The following is an 8,851-nucleotide window of genomic DNA, read 5'->3' as shown; positions in this document are numbered from 1 at the left end:
GCTGGTTTTAGGAAAATGTCTGATGAAAACTCGTGAAAAGTTTAGGTAACACTATTTTACAGTGCCCTTGCTACATGTACTTACTATAGTAATAACAGTAAAGTAACTAACCCTCAACCAATCATAACCCGCAAGTGCATGTAGTAAATTAATATTACTTAGTACTTAAATATACAATAACACTGTAACAATAACACTGTCAAATAAAGTGTAGTGGTCAAATTGCAAAACATTGCAGTCCACATAACTTTATGACCATTAAATTACTGATATATTGGGTCTTCAGGTGAATATATTCAATGTGTGTTATAGTGTATTAAAGTTTTTCTTATCCATGAGCTGTTTTAAACACAAATACATGTTTTATTCAAAAATCTCTAATAAATGGTCAGCAATCTTGTATGTAATTGAACCAGCTTTTTTTAGTCATGCATGCAAATTTCAGCATCTAAAAATGTAATGAAGTTAAGCTTTTTAAAACGGAACCGCATGTATTCACAAACACATCAGCTGACAAGCATACAGTCTCACAGCAATAAAAGCACTGGACCTCATGTTTAACATATATATTTTATTGTAATGACTGAATTCTGTCATGTAAAACATCCCCTCAAGTGGCCACGATCGGTCAAGTGGAGGAAACAACATAAAAAACAAAAGGAAAAGTGGGCGTTGAGCATGGGTCTGGTCATGGAGCAGTGCATTCTGGGAACACACTGAATCATTACGCCACCTGCGGGAGAGAGCGGAGATCAGCGTATGACCACTTCTGACAGCATTTAAAAATAACTATTTCAAAATGGAATCTGTTATAATTCCAAATAGAATTTAAAAGAGTATTTTAGAATCTTCACGTGGACAGTAGAGATTCTAAAAATGTCAAGGAAGTGCTTGTGAAGATCTGCAGTGTGAAGCAGGCGAGCTCTCACTGCTTACACTCCTCAGGAAGTGAAGGCTTTGAGAATAAACGCCATCTAATGCTGACCGCGAGCAGAGCGTCTGGAGCGAGGGATCTCCATGTTCAGTCAATGGAAAGTACGTATGGAGGTCCTGCCTTTTCACTAAAATTTTGATATAATTTTAACTAAATAATAAAATGAATTACTAAATTAACTATAATACTGATCTGCCCACATTGTCGCTCTATGATAAATTGAAATTACCTAATGACAATTTTCTCCAGAACCAAATGTTGTTGCAATATTGTCCTGTTTAACACTGTCAAGCTGATTTGAAACAATCGTTATTGTAAAAGCACTATATAAATAAAGTTGACTTGACGCGTTAAAGGGATAGTTCACTTATAAAAATTCTGTCATCCTTTACTCTCCCTCCAATTGTTTCAAACCTATATGAATTTCTTTCTTCAGCTGAACACAGGGGAAGATATTTTAAAGAGTGTCAGTAACCAGACACTGGAACTGGAGCCATTGACTTCAACAGTAGGAAAAAAAACACTATGGACGTCAATGGCTCCAGTTAACTGTTTGGTTACTGACACTCTTTAAAATATCTTCCCCTGTGTTCAGCTGAAGAAAGATATTCATATAGGTCTGAAACAATTGGAGGGAGAGTAAATGATGACAGAATTTTCATTTTAAAGTGAACTCGCGTCTCACGCCCGAGTTGAAAAATCTGAGCATTGGCGTCTGCTCGCGCAGCGTTAACCACTGCGTCATATTAAATTTGCTTACACTGATAATCATATATATGAACACTTAGTGTCTGAACCACATATTAATGCGTTTACTATATATTCTTTAAATGTAAAAGAAAAGAGGCTGAGTGGTGTTTTATGACATATTTCGTTTTAATGTAGCCTCAAATACACACACACAGGAGGGAGAGCGAGCTGAGCTCCTGGGGCACCTTGAACGCGCGTCTGTTTCGCTTCAAACACCCGATTAAGTCGCGCGAATGGATTCAAAGTGTTCAAACTAGATACGATAGATGCTACTCGCGTTTGGTGCGGTGAGGCCAAACACATCTGGGAACAATGGCCATGCAGCATGAGGGACAGCAGTGTGTGGGTCGAACGGTCAAATGTAGATCATGACAAAAATCAGACATGTCGATTATTCCCTTCAAACTGTAATTGTGATTATTAATCGCAGTTATCACAGTTTACATTGAACGTTTTGAATAGCTTTATGCCATTGTTTGAAGCGACTGCATGCCAATATGTATATAAATTTTAAAAACAAGCTCTTTCTGAAAACCTTTTATTGCTTTTCTATAGCATTAAGCCTCATGTCAACTACACATTGGTTTCTTCCAAAGTAAAAATAAGCATGGTACAATAATACACTGCAAATTGGTATTTAGAATTTTTCTCTTGTTTTAAGTCCAAATATCTACAAATTCTTACATTAAGAAGCATTTAGTAGACAAGCAAAAGTTTGTCGTCTTGTTTTGAGGGAAAATAACTCAAAATGAAGTGAGATTTTACTTAAAATAAGCTAAATAATCTGCCAATGGGGTAAGCAAAATCTTTTTTCAAACAGAAAACTTTTATTTTGCTAAACCCATTGGCAGAAATACGCAATCATGTTTCGCTTGCTCCCCTCAAGGTTTAAAGGTTGAGAGCTCTATCTGTCGCTGTTTTTCATGTTTGTAGAGTTAGTCCTTTTCACATGCGTTCGAGCAGTCGTGTACACTTGCAAAAATCCCAAATCTCCAGGAAGTTCCCGCATATTGATAGCGGCTCCCTGATGCCCACAAATTAGTTAAAATCTCCCGAAATTTAGAGCCAGTGCGCGCTTGCGGGACAGAGACTGTGCTCCAAATTGTGTGGCGTGCACACGACAGAGCGCGAGACCTTCCGCGTGTGTAAGACAGAGAGCATCCTGATTGGCATCCTGACCATTTTGGTAAAGCAACCAATCAATTGTCAGCGTGGGCGGGCTTTTATCTCTTCTCCCAAATCGAATCAATTAGTTCATGCATCTAACAAAAATAGCGTCATGGCAGAGGGAGAGTGCCCCAAAAAACGAAAGTATACACATTTTATGCCAAACTACACGAAAGTGTACCCCTGTCTTAAATGCGTTAAACAAAATGACAATCTTACACGCTGTATAGTTTGTAACAGTGACAGTTTTTTTTAGACCGGCTAGTTGTCAAGGCTACTTGAAAACAACAAACTCCTTAGACCTTTTTAAATAGAATATAAATAAAATTAGTTTGCATAAATTGTATAAGCCGCATATATAAATATTAAAAGTGATCTACATAGTGTAATATAATTAACAAATAATTGCATAGTCAAATAGAAATTATATATTATTCCTTTATGTAATTTAGACATTAAATTGTCATTTATTTTTTTCTTGGGGGTATTTTTTTTATTTTTGTGGGCTCGGGACACCTCCAAGAAATTACTTTTTGCAGGTTGGGAGTCACTTCAGTCCCGAACCTGAAGTCGTCTTGATTCGCCTCTCACAGCGTAACATGCTCTAAACAAACCTCTTTAGCTCGCGGAATAAGGCAAGTGGCATCCATAATCGCATTTACATGAATTGTGCAGCCCTACCCAAACGTCCCGATCATCTAGAGGAAGTACCTGTGGGGTGAGGTCTCACTCATCGATGTACTCGAAGGGCTCTGGGGCCTCGGGCTCCTGCTCTTCCTCCTCAATCTTGGGGCCGTGAGCAGATACGGGCTCCACCAGCTCCTCCTCTTCCTCACTGGTGTCTTTCAGGATGATGATGCCACCTGTGTGTAACTGGGGACAATGAGGATGGAGGGGTTACGAAACTGTGCGAGAGCACAACTATTTAACTCGCAGACAAAAGTAGTTGTGGAAAATACAGGACGACCGATCCGTGTAAAGAATGAATGGGGCCATGTATCATGAGATTTTGAATAAAAACTCCTTATATCAGCAAGGGCATTGAAGATGAAACGTGGCTGGGTCTTTCAGCATGACAATGATCCCAAACACACCGCCCAGACAATGAAGGAGTGGCTCCGTAAGAAGTATTTTAAGGTCCTGGAGTGGCTTAGCCAGTCTCCAGATCTCAACCCCAGAGAAAATAGGGAGTTGAAAATCCGACAGCGCCAAAACATCACTGCTCTAGAGGAGATCTGCATGGAGGAATGGGCCAAACTACCAGCAACAGTCTGTAAAAACCTTGTGGTGACTTGCAGAAAACGTTTGACCTCTGTCATTGCCAACAAAGGGTATTTAAAAAAGTATTGAGATTAACTTTTTTATGTGACCAAATACTTATTTTCCACCATAATTCCTCCACATGCCCCACTGTATTTGTCTATACGTCTCATTTAGTGGAAAATACGGAATGACTTCCTGCTAAAGCACACATATGCATTTCTGAAGTCTCCACAATCGGCAGAGCTTATTTGGTGCCATCAGGTGATTGTGTTCCTTCTGAAGGGTCCCTCATTTGGCAGCTTGAGTGGTTTTACAGAAGCGTGAAGTTAAGGCCAGATGAAGAGTTAGACTCACAGGTTTGAAGGGCTGGTATCTGCAGTCCGGCATGGTGAGGACCTTGAGCTGGGCGGGCATGGCACGGGCTGGGTTCTCCAACATCTGGAAGTTTGGCTCTGGCTCTTTTTTCTTTTCCTTCTCTTTCTCCTTCTCTTTCTCCTTTTCCTTCTCTTTCTCCTTTTCCTTCTCCTTCTCCTCGTCTTTCTTCTCCTTCTCGACCTCAGCCTGTGTTTCCTGCATTGGAGATAAAGTGGCACGTGTCATACTACAGGTTTCAGGAAGGGCTTTGCAAAGAGGTCTAGATCTGCTGTTGGACATGCATACCACTTCCATCTTTTCCTCCTCTTTCTCTTTCTTCTCCTTTTCCTTCTCCTTCTTCTTGGCTTTAGCCGTGATGGACAGAACAGCGGTGGAAACCTGACAGAAGAACAAAATAAGCCATTAAATCTGGAACAGTTTGTTTTTAGTATCCAGTTGAGATGTGTCAAGTGTGTGAGTTGAGGGCACATGGGTAATACAGACCTTCTCTTTTTCCTTCTCCTTTGGCACTTCCAAGGGTGGAGGGTAGGCAAAGGTGGAGGGTTTGCAGTTGGATCGATACTGCACCTTCGGCATCTGTTAATGGGACAGAACTTATCAATCAAACTCCACTAAAATACATTGGGATCCATGTCTCCTAAGTGCTTTTGTTTGAGGAGAACCAGAAGTTTCTGCCTCTGTACAGGGTCATATGTGAGGTTCAATGACATTTAGGACACCATCTATGTAGGAAATAGCATGAAAAGTCCACTGGCGTATGAATAAAGCTTTAAGAGTCGGTGGCATCAGCTTTTTCTACTTTTGACAATGTGCAAACCCAAGGGTGTCCAAACCTCTTCTGGAGGGCCACTAAAGTTACCACAACACCGCCCGTAATCCTCAAGATCTTGATTAGCTGGTTCAAGTGTTTAATTGGTGTTGGAGCTAAACTTTGCATGTCAGTGGCAACCCAGGAAACCAATGCTCCAACTTGCAGTGTTTAATGGTTTGGCTGCTAATTGGATAGATGCGCTGCAAAAAAAAAGCACTTCTAATTTAGTATTTTTTTCTTGTTTCCAGTCCAAATATAAAAAAATTCTTACATCAAGATTAATTTGCTAGATAAGTAAAATTACATACGATATTTTTGCTTGTTTTCAGGGGGAAAATATCCAAATGAAGTGATCTTATTTCTGTTTGGGACGGATTTCAATCAGAAATACGATTATTTTTCTCACACCATTGGCAGATCATTTTGCTTGTTTTAAGCAAAAACTCACTTCATTTACATTTTAGTTTTAAGAAAACAAGGGAAAATGTCTTATGTAATTTTACTTATCTAGTAAATGCATCTTGATTTAAGATCTTTTAGATATTTAGACTGGAAACAAGACAAAAATACTAAGTAAGGAGAGCATTTTTGCAGTGTGGGGATTTGAACTTCTGTCACCAATGCAGGAGATAAAAATATATAGTGCTTCTGTTAGAAATGAGCGACCCAAGGGTGATGGCAGAATAGTTTTAGTTACCTTCAGGTCCTTGTTGAGGCCGATGATGGCTGTGGGAATGAAGGCCAGTGACAGGAAGTGAGAGAGTGGGAACCAGAACCAGAACTGTGTGAAGACCAGCAGACCCACCACAGATGGCATGTGTGTGTGGCCTGTGCGGGACTGCAGGGAGATCGTCACATTACGGCCACCTGAGAAGAAAAAGAAAGATGGAGTCAAGCTCCTCAGCCTCTTCCATATTAAGGTGCGCTCACATTAATGACATTTCAGAAAAAACGGTCCATTGTCAGTTGTGTACAGTGCAAAAAATGCTCTTCTTACTTAGTAATTTTGTCTTGTTTCTAGTGAGCATTTGTGCTTATAAAACAATTTTTTAAAGTATTTTTTGTTTAAATGCCCGATCGTTTGTCTAGAAAAGACCCTTATTCATCGTCTGGTGTGGTTTAAAGCCCTTTGAAGCTGCACTGAAACTGTCATATGGACCATGAACTGTTTGGGTCCCATTGAAGTCTGTTATATGGAGAAAAATCCTGGAATGTCTTCATCAAAAAACGCAATTTCCTATCGATGAAGAAAGACAGACATGAACATCTTGGAAGACATGGGCGCGAGTAAATTATCAGCAAAAGTTTATTTAAAAGTGAACTTATCCTTTAACAGACAGTTTTAGGTAATAGTGGACCACAGCTTATGAGCATAAGTATTTCAGTAAGACAGTAATAATGTGGGTTAGCCAGAAACGTACACAATATAAAATTCAAATCCACGTGTTTTGGACAGCCAGTGGAAAATACAATAATTAATGATAAATACAGGTTGTGACCAAATAAGCTGGGCACTGACCCATCTTTCAAGATCAAGCGTTTTGCAAATCCCATGTTAAACTCAGAGATTTGAGACGCAGTCGTCAGTAAAATAATGTGTTTGAGGGGCGAGGCAAGTTCTCCATGGGCGGACAACGTACAAACATAGACGGGCCTTATGTGAATGTCTTGTGACTTGTGAGTCGAGTCTTTCTTTCTGGAGACAATAACTTAATTTATTGTGCACTTTCGACTTTACATCTTTGCAGAAAATGAAAATGTTTCTTGCACTTTTTCATTTTCCCAACACTGGTGGCACTTTATTTTTGCCTGTTTGTGTTTCTCGATGATATTGCTAATGAATTGGGTTTTTTTTTTTTACCAGTGCAATTTGAAGCACAGAGAGGGGAGTGTTGAAGATTAGATCCTTTTAGTTAGGTAGAGATTATACATGTGCATGAACAATGTTATGTTATGAGATTTCTGTTTTGTTTTTTAACCAGGAAGGGTTAGCGTTCATTGATTCATTCATTGTTACTGTTTATCTCAGTTCAGCAGAAGAAGCACTTTAGTTGCTAATAATGTTAAAATGAATGTATTTTCAGTGCAGATTTAGAGATGAAGGCATTTTTTCATTCATCACATTTTTGTCAGACATGGCTACTGGTTGAATTTAGATATGTTGTACCAATGCAACTTAAAACACAAGCAAAAACTGCTTCTCACTTAGTATTTTTGACCTGTTTCTAGTAAAAATCTCTAAATTCTTACATTAAGAAACATTTACTAAACAAGTGACAATTATTTTCTTTGCTTTTGGAAAAAATTACTCAAAGAGTTTTTGCTTAAAACAAGCAAAATTACCTGCCAATGGTGTAAGCAAAATAATCTTGTTTTCTTGAATAAAGATTATTTAGTTTTCCCCATTGGCAGATTATTTAGCTTATTTTAAGCACAAACTCTCTTAACTTTGAGTTATTTTTTCCCCAAAACAAGACAATTACTTTTGCTTGTCTAGTAAACACTTCTTGTTTTAAGAATTTTTAGATATTTGGACTATAAACAAGACAAAAATACTGAGTAAGAAGCATTTTTTGCAGTGCAGAACCTCAAAATGAGACTTTGTGAAGGATTACCTATGTTTGCTTTAACAATATAAAAAGACATGTTTATCTATGAAAAACATATATTTTGTTCAATAAAGAAAAAAAAAAAAGTTATCTACACTAATTTCTTTAGTCTGGCAAAAAAACATCAATTCATGTTTTTAGGTATATAATTGTCCGGACCTCGGCTGGTGAAGGTGGTTCATTTACTGGACCACAAGCAATTTTAGTTGAAGACCCCTGGTCTAGCTAAATAGGACAATACTCTTTAAATCATGATTTGTATTATTAGACTATATTTAAAAGTGGCAAAGGCCACTCATGTGATGCTGAAAGGAGAAGGGCATAGGTGTGCACTGGTGATATCTTTATTTAGCAGCAGGCATTTCAAACGTCCTTTCCTGTCGTATGTACGGCACAGAGTTGACACAGAATTGGCTGATAATATGAGATGTCGTGAAGGTCAAAAGCGACTCCGCCCTCAAACCGCCTGATGAGCAGACAATAGCGGGAGTGAGGGATGAGTGCCAGGATGGGAAGAGGTGTGGACACGCCCATAACAACGCACTTTTAAAGGAGATAAATGGGAGAGGAGGGGGAAAGGATCGATTTGGCTTAGAATGAAAAGGCATCGCAGACAATAGCATATTCAGTCACAGCCGGTTAAATTATTACACTGCAAGTTTCCTGTTGGCATCTACCATAATTGCGTAGAGAAATTATTGCCTGTATTGTTTATTTTGACTGCAGTGACTTATTATTTGCGACAACCAAAAACCCAAGTGTTCAAACTCTCGGCCGAGCCAGGCCATGACTCAAGCCAGACTAAGAAAGACTTCAAAATGTCATTGGAGGTCATAATTTCAACAGACACTGCAATTCTCGATTAGCTTTAAGAGCTCGCCATTGTCCATAGCCATTACACTAATGCAGCGTCCTAAAACAAGTGATCTGCCTATACAGGAA

The 8,851-nt window shown here is 38.9% G+C and overlaps 1 protein-coding gene across 1 annotated transcript in view; it reads right to left on the bottom strand.

Moving 5' to 3' along the window:
- Nucleotides 1–551: 551 nt before the first annotated feature.
- Nucleotides 552–8,851, bottom strand: part of psmd1 (proteasome 26S subunit, non-ATPase 1) — a 69,282-nt gene continuing 60,982 nt past the window's right edge. Inside the window, exons 20-25 of the mRNA XM_067416393.1 lie at nt 5,998–6,167; nt 4,973–5,065; nt 4,775–4,867; nt 4,469–4,684; nt 3,563–3,724; nt 552–733 (exon numbers count right to left, since the gene is read on the bottom strand). Coding sequence (XP_067272494.1) covers nt 3,578–3,724; nt 4,469–4,684; nt 4,775–4,867; nt 4,973–5,065; nt 5,998–6,167 — 719 coding nt within the window. The 3' untranslated portion in view covers nt 552–733; nt 3,563–3,577. The remainder of the gene's footprint in view (nt 734–3,562; nt 3,725–4,468; nt 4,685–4,774; nt 4,868–4,972; nt 5,066–5,997; nt 6,168–8,851) is intronic.

The sequence above is a fragment of the Pseudorasbora parva genome, chromosome 14 (genome assembly GCF_024679245.1).
Source record: "Pseudorasbora parva isolate DD20220531a chromosome 14, ASM2467924v1, whole genome shotgun sequence".
NCBI lineage: Eukaryota > Metazoa > Chordata > Actinopteri > Cypriniformes > Gobionidae > Pseudorasbora > Pseudorasbora parva.
The sequence above is the reverse complement of the archived record's forward strand: the minus strand, read 5'-3'. Positions and strand labels throughout refer to the sequence as shown.